The sequence below is a fragment of the Sarcophilus harrisii genome, chromosome 1, assembly GCF_902635505.1.
Source record: "Sarcophilus harrisii chromosome 1, mSarHar1.11, whole genome shotgun sequence".
Lineage (NCBI taxonomy): Eukaryota > Metazoa > Chordata > Mammalia > Dasyuromorphia > Dasyuridae > Sarcophilus > Sarcophilus harrisii.
Window position 1 is genome coordinate 190,111,257 of NC_045426.1, and position 18,777 is coordinate 190,130,033.

General features: G+C 33.7%; 1 protein-coding gene across 11 annotated transcripts in view; it reads right to left on the reverse strand.

The window, feature by feature from the left end:
* The window catches only part of MCTP1 (multiple C2 and transmembrane domain containing 1), a 679,042-nt gene that overhangs the window by 382,864 nt on the left and 277,401 nt on the right, over positions 1-18,777 (reverse strand). For all 11 annotated transcript variants that reach the window (XM_031949501.1, XM_031949457.1, XM_031949335.1 and 8 more), the window contains exon 2: positions 6,928-7,042. In XM_031949501.1, the coding sequence (XP_031805361.1) occupies positions 6,928-7,042 (115 nt within the window). The remainder of the gene's footprint in view (positions 1-6,927; positions 7,043-18,777) is intronic.

Sequence of the window (18,777 nt, forward strand, 5' to 3'; positions counted from 1 at the left end):
AAGCTCCCTATTAATTTTTTCCCCTATTATCTTTTCCTTCTACAATACTCTAGACATAGTAAACATTTAATAAATACTTGTTGACTCAGTGGATAGAGCACTGGCATTATAGTCAGGAGGACCTTTCTGACCTCAGGCACCTAACACAGGCTATGTGACCCTGGGTAAATGACTTAACCTAAATTGCCTAGCAAATAAAAACTTGTTGTATTTGGTACTCTGACATTTTAAGCCCATTTTTGATGAATCAAAGCAATGACTCAACCAAAACATAAAGGAATGCAGACATACAAAACAAAAACTACTCCAGAAGAAGTCTTTAACTATTGCTATATAGAGACAAATAGAGAATTTTCACTTAAAGCTCTCTGCTAACCCAAAGTTACCTGATTGCCCTCCCATCTTTTTGAAAGGGGGACTATTACTTTCTTAATTTTCTGGTGAGGCCAAAAAAACTCTGCCTTAGGAATCAAAAGATCCCATTTTGAGTCTTGGTTCAGCCACTTAACAACTATGTGACCTAAGTCATTTGGTCTTCCTTGGCTTCAGTTCCCCTATCTATAAAATGAGTAGCTTGCACCAAATCCTGGGTATTAATCATTTTTTGTATCATGGATCCCTTTAACAGTTTAGTGAAACCTATGGACTGTTTCTAAATGGATAAAATAAAATAGATAGGATTACAAAGGAAACCAATTATATTGAAATACAGTTACCAAAATTTTAAGAAATTGTTCATAGAATGCAAGTTAAAAATCTGTGCGCTGGAAGATTCTTTTAGTTCTAAAACTTTACGACTTTTTTATTGGGTGAAACTATATCTGAATGGCCTTGGGAAATAATATTTCTATAAAAAATAATGAAGATACATATATGTGTGTGTATTTATATGCATATGTATATGCATAAATATATTTGCTATAGGCAAAATAATAGTCCACATTTCTATAGCCTTTTAGAGCTTGAAAAATACTTTTTCACAATAATCCTATAAACCCTATTATTCCCATTTTTCTCAGAAGAAAATTGAGGTTTTAAGTGGTTAAGAGCTTTCCCCTGTCACATGGATTTCTGATACAAACTCTAGTGTTTTATCCACCATATCATTTATAAAGATGTTATTGTTGTTGCTGTTTCTATTTTTATCATTATTTTTTAATGCAGATGGGAGGGATTATGCCTGTCTCACTATTTCTTTTCCAATCTTTGCTCAATCATTGTTCTCCAGTGTTCCATGTAAGTATCACCTTTTTGTGATAGTGGAAAGATTTTTTCCATACTTTGGAAAGTGATTTGTGTGATGTCTTACTAAAATTATATAAGACTATGATTCTGTCACTTGGTAAACTCTGTTTAGCTTTTAAAGTCCTTTACAACCTAGTCCCTACTTATCTTTCCAACTGGCTTGGACATTATGTTGTCTCGCATACTGTATGATTCACACAATCTGGGCTTCTCTCATTTTCTCACATATGACATTTCATCTTGTCTCCATACATTTATGTTCATTGTCTAGAATATACTTTTGCTTTTCCTCGGCCTCATACAGTCCATATGTTCTCTTAAGATGCAGCTCAAGGACCACCTTCTACTTTTCCTAATCTTTCTGATTTCTATTATTTCTCCCATAATACTTTGTATTTAACTACATATGTATGTATGTGTGTGTACCCATGTATATATGAATATAAGTATATACATATATGTGTACTTATGTGGATAGCTCTGCAGATAGGTGAAAAATAGTGTTGTCGTACTTCAAAGAACCAGGTGGATCACAGGATCTGAAATCAAGGGTTTGTGGAATAAACCAGTCATTATATAAATACTTATTTAATGGCTGGTCATTCTACAAATGAATAATTTATCATATCCTTAAATTTGTTTACTTCCTTCTTATTTCTTTTTAGTTCATAATAATTTAACCTGCATGGTAGAGAATAATTCTTATAATGAATGGAATATTAGTGCTTCATGCTTATAAAAGTGACAGAAATTAATAAATCCCTGTTAGATAATTCATCTAGAATTATGTAAAGAAGTTTGATATGAGAATTTAAGCTTCAAGTCATCTTTTCTATATTATCCTCATATTAACTTGTTGTTTGAAGCAAATCATTGAGATCATTACAATTTTTTACTACTGGATTTATAAAAGTCAAGTTTTCATGTAAAAATGCATCCATACATACACATACATGTATATATATACTTCATATATACATCTATATACATGCATGCACATATATCCCCTCTGGCATTCAAAGTCCTTTATAATCTACCCCTAAACCTCTATTTTTCACATCTTACACCTTTAATTACACCTTATTCTTTAATCCACTAACACTAGACATTTTGCTTTTCATTGAACAAGACTCTCTTAGCTGTGGGCACTTTCACAGGCTCTCTCCATCCCTAGAATGGTATATGCTCTCTCACCTCATCTCTGATTCCTGATTCCCTGGCTTCTTTCCAGTCTTAGATAAAGTCCCATCTTCTACAGGAATGCTTCCCAATTCCTCTTAATTCTGGTATCTTACTTCTGCTAATTATTTTCTATTTATCCTGCATATACCTTATTTGTATATATTTGTTTGCAGGTTGTCTACCACATTTGATTATGAGATCCTTGAGGGCAGAATCTTTTTTTATCTTTGGAATTTTTTTTTTTTTATCTTTGTATGCTCAGTGCTTAGCATAGTTCCTGGCACATAGTAGGTGCTTAATTGTTGTGCCACAGTTCTCTTTTATTGTTCTGACTCACTTTCCTTTATTGCCCTGATTCAGTTTTCCTAAATTGGTTCTGCCTCAATTTCCCTAAATTGTTCTGCCTCAGTTTCACTAATTGGTCCTGCCTCAGTTTCCTTAATTGTTCGGCTTCAATCCCCTTACTTGCAACCCCTCCACCCCCCTCCAGTGCATTAAGACTGATATAACTCAGATGTTATAAATTGCCAATGTGTAAACTCAAAAAGGGGGGAATCCAAACTTTCTGTCTGTAGCCAGACACTTTCTTAACTCTCAGTTTGTTAGAATTTATGGTCCTGCCCTCCAACCTGTCAGAATTGGATTAATGGTTCTTGCCTGGAGATTCCCGATCACCAGACTTTGGACTCCACCTCCCTGCCTTTGTTTAGCTAGGATATAAATATGTGTATGTGTACAAATATGTCATTGAGAATTCGCATTGGCTGCTGGATGCTGGATTCTGGGAGATGATATACTCATTCAGCCCTGGGACCAAACCATGGATCCATTTGGTCCCATGTAAAGTCCAACCTAGCTCCCTGGAGGCCTCAAGATCAAACAGAGTCAGGATAAGCAAAAGTCCTTGGTCTTTAGGGGGAGAAGTGAAAGAGATGGACAAAACTGCCAGGAATTTTGCCAAGGATCTCTCCTTGATTCTAGAGTCCAGAATCTCCACTCTTTTCTCCTTTTGTCTCCTTTTGTGGCCAAGTGCAGTTCTCTTGCCTCCCTCACACCATCCCCTAATCCTTACCTACAATTCTCTTAACCCCAAATATTGAGCCAATATTAACTGTGAGAAGACCAATTCCAAACATATGCTAATAGTCACTGTCGAATAGGTAATTAATCTTAAGTGCTCGGTTGTCTGATTCAAATGTACCTTTTCAAAGTTTCAGCTCTTTACAATCCCAGTAAATCTCTCCCTTTCAATAAAATATTAAAAACTCTAATCTCTATCTTGCCTCAGTTTCTCTGGCATTACATAATAAATACTTATTGATAAAGTGTTCATAATTTCTAGGAATAAATAAAGTTGTTATGAAGGTCAAATGAATTTGTAAAACACTTTGCAAATCTTAAAGTCATGTGCAAATACTTAAAATGGATATTATTTCATATCTAAGCATGATATATGCATATGTTGCATAACCCTAGAAACATATTTCACTAAATTGGAATTATGTTAGTAACTATAAGAACTATATATAATGCTTTCTGAGTTCTATTTTTACTATTGTCATTTTGATTCAGTAATGCAGAGGAATAAAATTTGCTGCATATAAATGAATGATATAGAAAATTTCAGTAGCGTTTTTCTTTCCTTGTGAATGCTTTCCCAAAGCAAGGAGAAATGGATGGAAAGCAAAAGTTGTTTGTTATTTCAAAAGGTAAATTATTTATTCCTAGAATGTGTCAGTAAAGGGAATCAGTAATATAAAAAACCAAATTTGGTTTGGCAATATTGTTTTGTTTCTTAACATTAAAAAAAGCAGAATTAAACATTCATTTGTCAAGATTATAATTTACAAGAATTACTATTCCACATAATAGTAGTAGGAACTATTCCATATGAGAAGTGAACAAAGGGAATTGAAATGAAGTAAGGAGATAAAAAGTGAATCCTTAAAAGAACTCTCAGACCTATGGGACAGGCCATCAATTCACTCAATTTAGTAAGTTATGAACAAGCAGAACCCTGCAGGTTGTAAGGCACCTGGGTCATCCAAGGAAAAAGGAAGGAAGGCAAGGATTAGCAGATCAGAGCTACAAATTGCAGCAATTTGTACTTTAACTAGCTAACCTTGGGAAGAAAGGATTGTATTCTGGAGGAAAAGCATTATCTATGTACCTGCCCTTGTCTTTTGATGTAAGCTGTGAGTAATAAGAAATGCAAGACTCTCTTAGGAAAGACTGCTATAGATGTTTCTTTGATTCTTTATGCTGTAGGTGACATTTTCATTATACTTGAAGGAAAAGTCAACAGACCAATCAACAAGTATTTATTAAACTCATATTATCTGTCAGACACTGTTCTAGGGCCTGAGAATACAAAGACAATGAAAAATCCCTTCTCAAAAAGGAACTTAAATTTTAATGGGAGAGACAAATATCTATATAAGCCACTTTATCAATAAGTATTTATTAAGCAACTACTATGTGCCAGGAACTATGTTCTGAAATTATATTTCCTTTTGATCTGTGATTCCTTTTGGAGTCTCAGCTCTTCCTGGGGAAGGCATATCCCCCCAGATAAGTTATCTTTCTGGGATGCCACAGTCTTTGATTCAATTAAAAATTCTGGTCAAAAAGCACCTTTGGAATTTGTTAATTCCAATAGGAGATCTGGGCTGGATACTGATAAGCACCTAAACCTGGGAACCTGAGTACTGAAGTTTCAAGACTCCTTTTAAAGGGCAGTTTCTGGACTCACTCCTTGCAGAAGCCCAAGCAATTTGCTAGGACCCTCTGTCTGCTGAGAAGGCATTCTCAGTCTGTTTCCCTAATAGGACTTTGCCACTATAGAAGTTAGTCTCTTAGCAAACTGGTTTCTATCCAAAAATAAACTTTCATTTTGCTATTAATAATTTGGGATAAGTGAATTCTTTCACTTTGAACCTGCAGAGGACCAAAAGGGGATTTTAACAGCTCTCTTATTGCCACTAACCTCATCACCACTAGGAATTGAGGGGATACAAACCTCATCAATACTAATATATAAAAAGGTAATGGGGTGTATAGAATTGATGCATTTTAAAGAAAGTCATAAAAATGTGTTAGATTGTTTAAATTAAAACTCACTTTTTAAGCACAAGTGAATAATTCTGATAGTTACATATAACAACTAAACTTTATTTCAGTCTCTTCCTGACTTCCTTCTCTGTTGTTTACAAACACATTAATAGAAGTCTTCAATAGATCCTGCTACTCTTTTTCCCTCTCTCTCTCCTATTCCCAAGCTACTTTCTCAGCCAAACTCCTAGAAAAAAATAGTCTTTGTGTGTGGTATCTATTTCCTTATGTCCAATTCATTTCTCAACTTCACCATTGATGAAAATGTTTTCTTTAAGATCCAATGCTTCTCAGCTACAGAAGATGGTACCTCTGTCCCTTTGCTACAAATGAATTTGGGGGTGACTACTTGAGGGTGGGGGAAATGATGTAATAGGATTCTTATACCCCTGATTTGGGTCTGGGTCAGGAAACCCTGAATCTTCTGGCTTTGGAATCTCTCAGAAAACTCTCCTGATTCTGAGCGTTTCTCAGTTTGTAGTCTCAAGAAACTCCTAGGATAATCATCACTCTTAATTCATCAGGAGTTTACTTCTTATCCCACTAACCTTAATTTACCTGGAGATTGCTCCCTAGCCTCAGGTCATAGGATCAACATATACTCCTTAGCCTTAGGCAATAGAAGGCTGCTCTTTATCTCTCAATGCTTTGCCAGTCAGGAACCTAGCCCACTGAGAATTCTCAGGGTCAAAATAAATGCTTTTTTTTTTTTTTTTTTCCAACTTAAAAATAAAGATCCAATTTTTTTTTTAATTACTAAACCCAACTAACTTTTATTTAGTTCTTTTTTTGACTGGCAATCTTTGACACAACTTACTAGCCACTTCCTCTTTCCTAAATACTCTGTACCTTTGGATTTTCAGATACTACTCTACTGATTGTTCTTTGTTGGAAAGCTCTTTCTCGTTCTCACTTCTCTCATTAATAAATTCTCATTAATAAAAGTTGTTAGATCTTTTCTCATTTGCCAACCATAGAGCTGAGTATATCTCGAGGATCTGTCCTATTGTTGTGCCACAGTTCTCTTTTAATGTCTTGACCCAGTTCCCCCAACTGTCCTATTTAGTTACTCTGCCTCAGGTTATAACCACTCCTTCTTAATGTTTAATGGGATAAAGGTCTTTATCTATTTTAGATGTCATTAGAATAACAGGAGCCTCTCCAGTACTTCCCTCCATTATGTCATCCTAGGTTCCTCCTCCCCATTATGTCATTCTCATCCTAGGTTCCTCCACCCCATTAGGTCATCCCCATACAGGTACCTCCCCCATTAGGTCATCGGTCGTAATCCTATAAAAGAATCTTGTATCGGACATTCAGGGTTCTTTTGAATTTCCCATTTCTACTGATGGTACTAGCAGCCATGGAGTCACATGTTTATGTTCTTACCTCCACGATCTCGGGCAGCTAAATTCTGACCCCTTCTTAATGTAATATCCAACTGGTACATTCCGGGATCAACCAAAGGGAGATCGGCATTACTAGTCCCAATAGTATTTAGTCTCTGCAAAGAAAAACAGATAACAAAAAAATTTAAGCATGCTTTTCCATGTATTTTTTCCCCTTTTGAGACCATACATAAACGCAAATCAACATAAAATAGTAAAGCAAAAATTGCTGCATTAAATTTCACACAAAAAGGTAGTGTTTTGGGAACAAGTAGGACTGAGTGAGGACTGAGTGGTACAATGAATGGAGCACTTGTCTTGGAGTTGGGAGAGCCCAAGTTCAAATCCAGCTTGAGATACTTACTAGCTCTGTGACCATGGGCAATTCACTTAATCTGGACTTCCTAACAACCAATAAACAAATAGGTAGTCATCTGTATTTATGGGATTCATACAGTTCTTTAAGTGCCAATGGATGTGGATCAAGGTGATAATTTTCTAACCTAGCCACAATGATGACTGTAAACTACAGTACAAGAAATACTCTCTGAGGGAATCCCCATACAATTCCATAGCAAAATATGACGATAGATCTGAGTTTTAAGACAACATGCAGTGGTGAACAGAGAATGAAGATGGATCAGGGAAAGATGGATAAGTAAGTAGGAGTGCATATGAAAATGATTTAGTGATACAACTTTTTGACTCATTTATCTATAAAAACGATTTGCATATTGATGGATTATGCACTGCAATTTCTACTCAAACATAAAATATAATATAATTATGCAAAAATAAATTCACCTAGCATTTTTATAGCATTTATAGGCAATAAGTTTTCATTGGGGAACTAAACATTTAATCCTGATGTCCTCTGAAATTAAAGCATACTCCTAAATCTAAAGACTTGTACAAAGCTCCTCTAGGGGGGGAAAAAGTCTGCAATTATTTTCACAACTCTCCCAAGAACTATTTCTAAAAGGATGAGCCATTTTAAATCAACACAAAATAGACATATTAAAACAATAACACAATAAAAATTATACATTTTACTTCTTACATTTAAAAAAATTTTCAATAAAACTTCAAAAAAATTTAGAAAGTAAAAAAAAATTAAGTATATCAATGCTAACCTTTTCCAATAATTGTTTTCACAATTCAAAATTAAATAATTTTCTTAGGGGATAATAGTCATGGACAATGAAAAATGTGAATTTTTTTTTTAAATTTCCTTTTCTATTCTTCATGTATAAAAGATAAAAAATATAAAGATTTTTGTAAAAGCTCCTCATCTAATCTCAAAAAAACTTTTTTGCTAGAAAAATCTGAAATTATAGTGTTTTGAACAAAATAGTAAAATAATACAAAAAAGAATACACGAAAAAAGCAATATGGGCTACTAGGTGGCACAGTGGATAAAGTACTAGCCATGTAAGACCTGAGGAAAATAGTCCAGAAAAACTTGAGATCAAGTCCTGCCTCAGACACATAACTCTTACCAGGTATGTAACTGGGGGCAAGTCACTTAACCCTGATTGCCTCACAAAAAAGAAAAAGAAGAGAAAAAAGCAATGAACCACAGTATCAAACAGTAAAAGAATGTATGTCACTAAAGGAAAGAAGCAAACAATGGGACTAAATAGACCTTGAGTTCACCCAGCCTACTCATTTGGAGAATACCTATGGAAAGTAGAATCTAGGAAAGCTGTGGAAGTAAGAAATAGCTTTTAATTGTTGGAGTACACTTTCTTGACATCTCTTAATTTATACTCTAGGTTTACAAAGATGTGCAAAAAGTCAAGGCGGACTAGAAATATGATGAGTCACACTTTGGTTTCCTGTCTCTCTTCCTTCTTCTTTTTTCCCCCTCTAATTGCTCCTCTTTTTATTTTTCTAAGTATTCTCCAGAATTAAAAGTTGTTTGGTGTTTTCACTAATTTAATTCTCTTATTTAAGTTTCATTAATCATATGGGGAAAGACTGAGGAACATCAGTTTCTACTGTGGAATGCCCAGATAATGGATTGTTTCATGACTTATTAATAAGGAAGATAAAAGGACCAAGGCCAGTTGAGTGGTGCCATGGATAGAATACTGGGCCTGAAGTCAAGAAGAATCATTTTTCTGAATTTAAATCTGGTGTCAGATACTTATGAGTTGTGTGATCCTGGGCAAGCCACTTTACCATGTTTACTTCAGGTTCCTTATCTGCAAAATGAGCTAGAAAAGAAAATAGAAAACCATTCCAATATCTTTGCCAATAAAACCTTAAATGAGATCATAAAGAGCTGGACAACACTAGAAATAAATGAACAACAGTAACAATGACTCCTTATATCTTCCTAAATGAAAAATCCCAGGGAAGTCTGAAAACCCCTGAGGATGGCCCTGTGAGAAAAAGACTTAACAGTATGAGGCCCAAGCTCTTTTTCTGTACCCACTTTAGGGGATTTGAATATCACCCAGATTACAATCTTGGGGTCTTCCCTGTCATTTCTAGTAGGAATCGGCACCATTCTCTAAGTAGAAGTCGCTCAACTCTCTTCTTCTAATACCAAATCCTGCTAGACCCAGGTAAGAACCTAATAAAATCCTACCCAACTTTACAGATTTGGGAGAACATTCCAATTCTGGTTCCTCAATGAAAACCAAATTTCTTTCATGAGTCCAACAGTATTATACTTGATATATTGAACCTTCTCTAAGTCTATTGAACACTCTCTAAGTGAAGTAGGAAGATCTGTAATGTAAAGTGCCAACATGTAACAAAGAGAAAAATAAGAGTTAGATATATTTCATCAATATCCATTGAATTTCCTTTTTTAATTTTCCACATTATGTTCCACACATCATTTCTCTCTTCTTATTCAAGACAGTGTAGCTTTGGAAAAGTATATCCATTTATTCTGAGCATCAAAAATTAATTAATCCAATAAAAGTGTTTAAGTGCTTTGGCATTTAATGGTCTCACACTTTAAAACTAAAACATGATCAATAAAGAAGTTAAGACCAAAAGAAATGTCTTTTTACCAGCATATCATTATTTTATAGTCATTTACTGACAATAGCCAACCAAAATCCCAACAAGTTTTTTGGGGGCAAAAAAACTTTAGTTTTTTTCTTTATATATTATAATATTTTAGTGACATAAAAAACAGGATTTTAGATCTGGAAAAGGCCTTAGAGAATATTTAGTCCAATACCCTCATTTTAAAGAGAATGAAAAATTGTTTTCATTTTTTTTTTTAATTTTCAGATCAGAGAAGTTAAATGATTTTTTTCTGGATCACATGATTACTTAGTGGCAGATCTGAACCTGAATCCATTTTTCTCTCTCCTACATAAGAAAATATGATAAATAGCCTAAGATAGAAATGTATTCAATCAAGAGAAACTAGGAAGTGAAGAAGATAAAGCTAAAATAATTTGGCCACATAAAAGATAAAGCTAAAATAATTTGGCCACATAATGAGAAGGCAGGACTCACTGGAAAAAATCTTTTTGTTGGGAAAGATTAAAAGCAAAAGGAGAAGGTGACAAGAGAGGAAGAGATGGATAGTGTCAGGAAACAATGAACATGAGTTTGTATAAACTTTGGGAGATAGAAGGACCTGGCATGCTCTGGTCGATAGGGTCATGAAGAATCAGCCAGGACTGACGGACTGAACAACAATATGCTACAAAGGTAGTATTGTGTTTGTTTGATGAAATCAAGGACTAAAAAAATGATTATGAAAGAATTTCTTTTATTTGAAGGAAAAGGGTAAAAATGTAGTGGAGGCATGAGATGATAGATTTAGAGCTAAAAAAAGACCCTCGAAGTCATCTAATTCAATCCCTACTTTTAATAGACATGATTGAAACTCATGAAAGTTAAGTGCCTTGTCCAGGGTCACACAGTACATTAAAAAGATATTTTCATACTAGAGAAATAATAAGACAAAATAGAGAATGATTCTTCAAGTCAGAGAAACCAAGATTCCAGGTTTATCTCTGACATATACAGGTTTTGTTATCCTGAGCTAACATTTAATTTCTCTCTTCCCCAAGTAATCCTAATTATTTTTTTCTCAATAGTATTTTATTTTTCCAAATACATGTGAAGATAGTTTTCAATATTCATTTTCATAAAACTTCGTGTTCAAAATTTTTCTTTCTCCCTCTCTTAGCTCCCTCTCCCTAAAAAGTCTGATGTAGGTTAAATATGTGGAATCCTTTTAAATATATTTCCATATTAGTCATATTGTGCAAGAAAAATCAGACCAAAAGGGGAAAAAAAAACCATGAGAAAGAAAAAAACCAAAAAGATGAAAATACTATGCTTTGATTTACATTCAGTCTCCATTGTTTTCTCTCTAGATATGGAAGGTATTCTCCATCCCATGTCTATTAGAATTGCTTTGAGAAGGCATCATTGAGAAGAGCCCAAGTTCATCATAGTTAATCATGACAGAATCTTGTTGTTACTGTGTACAATGTTTTCATGGTTCTGTTCACTTCTCTTAGAATCAGTTCATGTAAATTTCTCCCAGACTTTCTGAAATCAGCCTGCTCATTATTTCTTTTAGAACAATAATATTCTATTACATTAATATGCCATAACTTAATTCAGCTATTCCCCAAATGATGGACACCCACTTAATTTCCAGTTCCTTGCTACTACAAAAATTGCTGCTATAAACATTTTTTCACATGTGGATTCTTCTCCCTCTTTTATGATCTCTTTGGGATACAGAACCAGTAGTAAGACTGCTGGATCAAAAAGTATGTATGGTTTGATAGTCCTTTGGACATAGTTACAAAGTGCTGTCCAAAATGATTAGATCAGTTTACAACTCCAGCAAAAATGCATTAATAGTCCCATATTTCCTCCAATATTTTTCATTATCTTTTCCTGACATCTAAGCTAATCTAAAAGGTGTAAAGTAGTATCTCAAAGAGTAATTCTAAATTTCCCAACAAATGAGGGAGGGAGGAAAGAAGATAGGAACAAAGGAGAGAAGGAAGGAAGGGAAGAAAGAAGGGAGGAAGGAAGGAAGGGAGGAAAGAAGAAAAGAAGGAGGGAGAAAGGAAGGAGTGAAAAGAGGGAGGAAGAAACAATTTCAGCAAGGAGAGAATGCTATTGTTTCCATATATGTCTCACCACCCTATTCTCTACTGGTGTTCACTTTTGGGAGAGTTTGTCCCAAGTTAATAGGGAAATTATTATATTGTTACTTTTTTCCTATGCCCATTCATTAAATGTCTTTACTTTAACTAATTTTGTCCTTTGGCAGACAGTGAAAGGTAACCACACTGGTGGGAATTCATAAATTATGGCTTTGAGTTGATGTAGTCACAGAGCATCTTGAATATGAGGTAATCTTTTCTGGGCAATCCACTATATGAATAGGAAAAATACTTTCTCATGTTATACTTATTTTCTTTTTGGACAGTGTTGCTGAACTAGTTAATCTGGGGAATACTATTGATATACATTACTGAAATTTTAGTAAAGCATTTGATAAAGTATCTCATATTCTTGTGGAGAGGTATGGGGTATTACAATTAGATAAATTCAGAAATGGCTAAATGAATGGACTCAATAAGTAATGCTTAATGGTCTGATATCATCTGGGAGGAAGAAAGTCTCCATGAAAACTGAGCTTGATTCTGTGTTAACATTTTTATCAGTGACTTGGACAAAGACCAAGTTGGGATACTTATCAGCTGACACAGAATAGGGAGAGATAACTAATATGGCATTTTCAGGATCCAAAAACATCTGGACTGAATTTAACAAGATAAAACTTAATAGCAATAAAAAAAAGGTCTTCAAGTGAAGCTCAAAAATCAGTTTGATAAGGACAAGCTGCCTCTCCACTTATAAAAGAGTAGTTTATGTGAAAAAGATGTGGGGAATTTAGTAGACTACAAATACTGGGGGGGAAAGTTAATACAATTTTCATCTACATTATAGTATACCATACAGGAGTAAGGAGGTGATCATTCCACCTTAATAAAACTATGAATGGAATATTATACTCAGTCTTGAGTATTCTATCCAAATAATTAGGGCAGAGAGCAATTGAAATTAGGAAAACAATCAGAAATTTACCCTTAGAGAGGATGGGTCAAAAAAGAACTAACAAATATTCAGTCTTTTCTCCCTTTACAAATGTTTTTCATACCACATTAACCTCAAGATAAATGCCTTCCTCTTTTCTTTTTTGTTGTATGTACTTTCAACTTTGTGGGTGGATTATATTAGAATAAACATAGAATAAAAAATTAGAATAAAATAAAATATTAGAAAAATATTAGAATAGAACTACATAAATGATTCAGTTTTATTTTTCCTTTTCTTGGGAAAAATGGTTCGTGAACCTTAAGTTATTGATTTAGAGTCAGAAGGAAGAGCTGATTTTCTCATTTCTAATTAAGGTGATAAAATAAGACCTATTCCAATTAAGTGACTTTCCCCATGCTTTTGCAGATAGTTCATGTTAGCATAGTTCATAGCAGTAAGTTCATGTTAAATCTAGGTCTTCTGACTTCCCATTCAATGCTCTTTTCTACAACATCCCACTCAATGCCCTGATGCTTGATTGTGAAATTAATAATATTAAAGAGAAATCAAAACCACGTGGGAAGAGGATAAATACATATTATCTCTCTTATCTTATTTGCTAAAGGGATTTTCTTGAAAATGCTTTCAATAAGCCTGTAGAAGATGAGCTTATACGCCAATATGTTTTATCAATTTGCACAATTGTTCATTGAACAATCGTCCAAACAACAAAAATAAAAATATGAATTGTGCTTGAACTATTTCCATCGTGGAACTCATTCATAAAAGATAAAAACAGGAGGGAAAACAATAGACAAGATATTCTTAAAGAACTTAGATTTACTGATCAATGAAAATTATGCAATAAAGTAGAGTCATTATGGAACATTTTGCTGCAGATTGTAAAAATTTAGCATGCTTAGCAAGATATGGTCAGATGGCAAATCTATTTTTAAAATCTTTTTAAAACTAATAGACAAAAAATTCCCATATGTCAAAAACAAACACTAAAATGATATTGAGAATTCAACAACTAAAATGTCCTAGAATTAAAACACCATTAGAAACTGAACAGAGGCCCAGAATTGCCTAGATATATTATTGATTCATAAGAATTACAGAATATATCTTTGATAGATGTACCCATATTGCATATTCTTCTTCATATACTAACTTCAGTCATGAAATTAAGAGTATCTTGCTCCTTGAAAGGAAAGTTATGGCAAATATGGACAGTATACTAAAGAGCAAAGATGTCACCTTACTGACAAAGGTATGCATCATCAAGCATTATCTACTTGCACAAAAATCTGCAATTAACAATGGTGTGCATTCATAATGTTTTAAGATTTGCAAAATGTTTGTAAATATCTTATTTTATTCTCATAATGATGCAGGAAAATAGGTGTTATTATTCCCATTTTACACATGAAGAAACTGAGATAGCCAATGATTAAGTGACTTGTCCAGGGTCAATTAAATTTGAAAGTGGATATTCATTAACTTAGACTCTTGTATGCTCCATTTAAAAAAAAAAAAAAAAAACTATGCTAAGACAAAGATGACTGAGAACTAGTAAATTAAGAGGTTAACATTTTGATTTGCCCAAATATAAAGAAATCAAAGAGTAAGAGTAATCAAAGATAAATACTACACCAAAAAAATTCAGTCATATGATTACTGAGTTCCTATCAATGATATCTGAAAAACTGTAGCATATCGGAGCATACTACACAATTGCACTTGACCAATGTTTATTCCAAATTTCAGAAATGAGATTAGAACTGGACCAATAAATTTAATTAACATTCCTGACAAATTCTAGTCTGTTATTAAAGGGAGATTTATGAAAAATAGGGATAAAGAATGGAATGTGCTAGATTAATCTAACTTCCTTTCTGATAAGTTACCTACACAAGCAGATCAGGAGAATGTTGTCTGTATATTGTTAGAACTATAAAAATGGTTTAACACTATGGAAAACAATCTGGAACTGTACCCCAAACTATTCAATATTTGGAATTGCATATTTAAAATCATGTATACTTTCTTACCCACAAAGGATCAAAAACAAAAGAAAATGATTGATTATGTTCAATAATATTCATAGTAGCAATTTTTGTATTAGCAAAAAGCAGCAAATGGAATAGGCATAATCAATTGGGAAATGGTTGAACAAATTATCATACAAATATAAGGCAATATTACTATATTGTAAAAAAATGATGAAAATGAAGGATCCAGATTGATGTAGGAAGAACTAGATGTGAGCTATGTCAGAGTAAAACCACAATAATATAAAGCAGATATTCTTAATTGTTGGGGAAGGGGATAGAGAGTATGAATTATGCTAACCATTCTTGATGGGAATACATGAAACAGTTTGTACTCTGTCACAGATTTCTGTTGGAATAAGAGAAATAGCAGTCTGCATTTCAAAGGTTTTTTTCTCTTTAAAGAAAATTAATGGTGATGAGATATCAGCAAAACCAACAGAATAAAAATCCAAGGGATCACTGATATTTTAGGACAAGGACATCATATCACAATTAAAGTTACAGGAAAGACTGTTGTGTTTGGGTGGAATGCTTTGGATTTAGGATAACTGGGCATTAGGATAAATTTCTGTCATGTGACTCACATGTCACTATGTGACCATGAGCAAGTCACTTCAAATTTCCCACACAATTCAGATTATGAAATTAAAGGAGCTCTAAGATCTCCCTTCTAGTTCTGTGACTATCTATGTAGGACCAAATATATGATGCAGCAGCACACTTTGTAAATCAATTAATAATTTTACAATAAAGCTAGGCTACAGATAATTAGAATTTCCACAGATGACTTATAATTGATTCTATGTGATAAATATATATGTAAAAATATGACATCCATAGAGGGGGGGTAACTTTTATAGAACTGATTGTTCTCCTAAAAGAGTTAAAATTAATGGTTACATACATCTTACATACATGCTGTTATTTTAAGTCTGCTGACCATGTGCCTTTGCTAGTTACGTTTTAGCAAGCCTAGAACCAGAACAATAAACTAGAGTTGAAAGAGGAAACTTCAATTCCAACACGATGGTGCCATTTTCTCCACAAATAGTTTTAGAAAGTTTTTCCCCTCCCACAATCTATTTGCTGACTGGTTTCCAATTTCATCTACGAGATAAATAAATTATTAAATAAAATATTAAAACATGAAGTTCGCTATTGTATATGACACATGGCTGAAATTCGGCTAGACATAAGCTAGATGGTTTAGTAGATAGAATAATACATGACTCAAAGTGAAAAAGACCTGAGTTCAAATTCTTACTCAGGCACTTAAGTATAATCCTTGACACGTAACTTGGCAAAGAAGCAACACATTTTTTTTCTTCTTTTTTCCTCCCTCCCTCTTCCTTCCTTCCTTCCTTTCTTTTTCCTCTTTCTTTAATTCTCTATCTATCTATCCATCTATCTCCTGACATTGCTATCACTCCAGTGCAGGCTCTCATTATCTTATAACAGAACAACTGCAATAGTCTGCTGCTTTATCTTCCCACTTCATGTCTTTCCACACCACTGTCCATTCTATAATTGCTGTCAAAATGATTTTTCTAAAGTGCAAGACTGGCAAGGTTATTCTCCTCTATAAACTCCCTATTACCCCCAGAATCAAAAAACCTCTGTTTGGTGTGCAAAGCCCTTCATAATGTAGCTTTCTTCTACTTTGCCAGCTTTCTTATATCTTAGTACTTTCCTGTACTCTGTAATCGAGAGACACTGCCTCTTTATTGCTCTTCTACAGACATTCCTTCTTTCAACCCTATGCATGTTCTTTGACTGTCTCCCATACCCACAATGCTCTCCCTTCTTATCTCTACCTACTAACTTCCTTCAAATTTCAGCTAAAATACAACTTTTTACAAGAAACTTTTCCTGACGCCCCTTAATTCTAGCATTTTCCCTCTGCTGATTACATCTAATTTATCCTTTATATAACTTGTCTTTACCCAGTTTTTATGTTGTCTCCCTCATTAGACTGTGAGCTCAATGAGGGGGAAATTGTCTTTTTGTCTTTCATTTTATTTTGAATGCTTAACACAATTCCTGGCACATAAGATTTTAATAAATGCTTATTGACAGATAGATTTATATATATATATATAAATATATATATTTTAATTATGAATTATATATAATTTATATATATATAAATTATATATAATTATATATAAATATAATTATAAATTATAAATATATAATAAATGTATAATTTCTTTATACATTTATTACTTATGGACCAATCACTAGGTAATATTTATATATGACTTTAAGATTTGCAATGTACTTTACATACATTTGCATGTATTTTACATACATTTATCCCACTTGATCCTGGCAATAACTCTCTTTCTATATGTAGGCAACTGGAGAGGCCATTGAGAATAACAAATGGTAAGTGACATATTACAGATCATTTAAGTGTCTGAGGAGGAATCTGAACTCAGGTCTTTTATACTCCAAAGGTCAAATTAAGACAGGAGTCATCTTTTTTTCAAGTCAGGACCTCAGAAATTTCTTCTCCAGTCTCCCTTTATGTGAGTTCTTGGGTCCAGAAGAAAAGAAACTTGATGAAAAGAAATAGCAAGGTAAATTCTCCTCAAGTATAAAAATAAATGCTTCCCTTAAATTCTTCAATTTACTTAAATCTCTCCTATATTCTCTAAGTGTCTCTAAAGCAAAGTAAGCATTTTGAGAGTATAGATTCTTCCTATGTAGACTTCCAAGGGATGAGGATTAGTACACAAAGATTGAGGACTACCTCTTCAGAAAGCCCCTCATGCCAATTTATAGCTCAAGCTATCAGTTTTCATTAAAAAAAAAAAAAAAAAAAAAAAAAAAAAAAAAAACCTACTCATTGGAAATCATTATAAAAGTCCTTCAAAATGAACAAAGGTTAGGTAGCAACTTATCTACATACTATTTCACTCTATGATAGTTTATGTAGGTATTTTTCATCTAATGGAAAAATGATCTCTTGGAATGCCCAGGTTTCCAGTTCCTGCTCTACCTAGTTTTCTCTTTGTCACCGTATTTTCACAGGGTTATAAAGAAGAAATGTTCTTTCTTTCTTCTCTCTGTCTCTCTCTGTCTCTGACAGTCTATCTCTGTCTTTCTTTCTCTTTCTCTCTCTTTCTCTCTCTCTCTCTCTCTCTCTCTCTCTCTCTCTCTCTCTCTCTCTGTCTTTCTCTCTCTCTCTCTCTCTCTCTCTCTCTCTCTGTCTCTCTCTCTCTCTCTGATGAGCCAGTTGGGATGAAGTGACTTATTCAGGGCCAAGCTAGTATGTGTTAAGTGTCTAAGGCTGGATTTGAAGTCAGGTCCTCCTGATCAGTGTTCTGTCCACTGCGTCATCTAGCTACCCCAGAGGAAATACCCTATAACAGCACATGGGGAAAAAAAAAAAAAAAAAAAAAAAACCTCATAGCAATTCAAAAATGAATTGTTTAAATCTGAAACTATGTGGGAATTTTCACTTGTCAGAACCTAATTACACAATTTGAGTTAGCAATTTGTCATTCCTGTCAAAAAGTGAAGAAAATGCTTTTTTAAATGATAAAATCCATGATTTTTAAATATTAGATTCAGCATTTTCTCATTATAGAAAAAAAATGTGTTTTTCCTTGTTCATCTACTACTAACTCAAATAATTAGCAGAGAACTTTTGACTTCCAGTCAAATCTCTATGATGTCATGGAGCTAAAAAATGCTAGAAGATACTGTTTTTTTCCCCCAAGGTGAAACCTACTCCAATT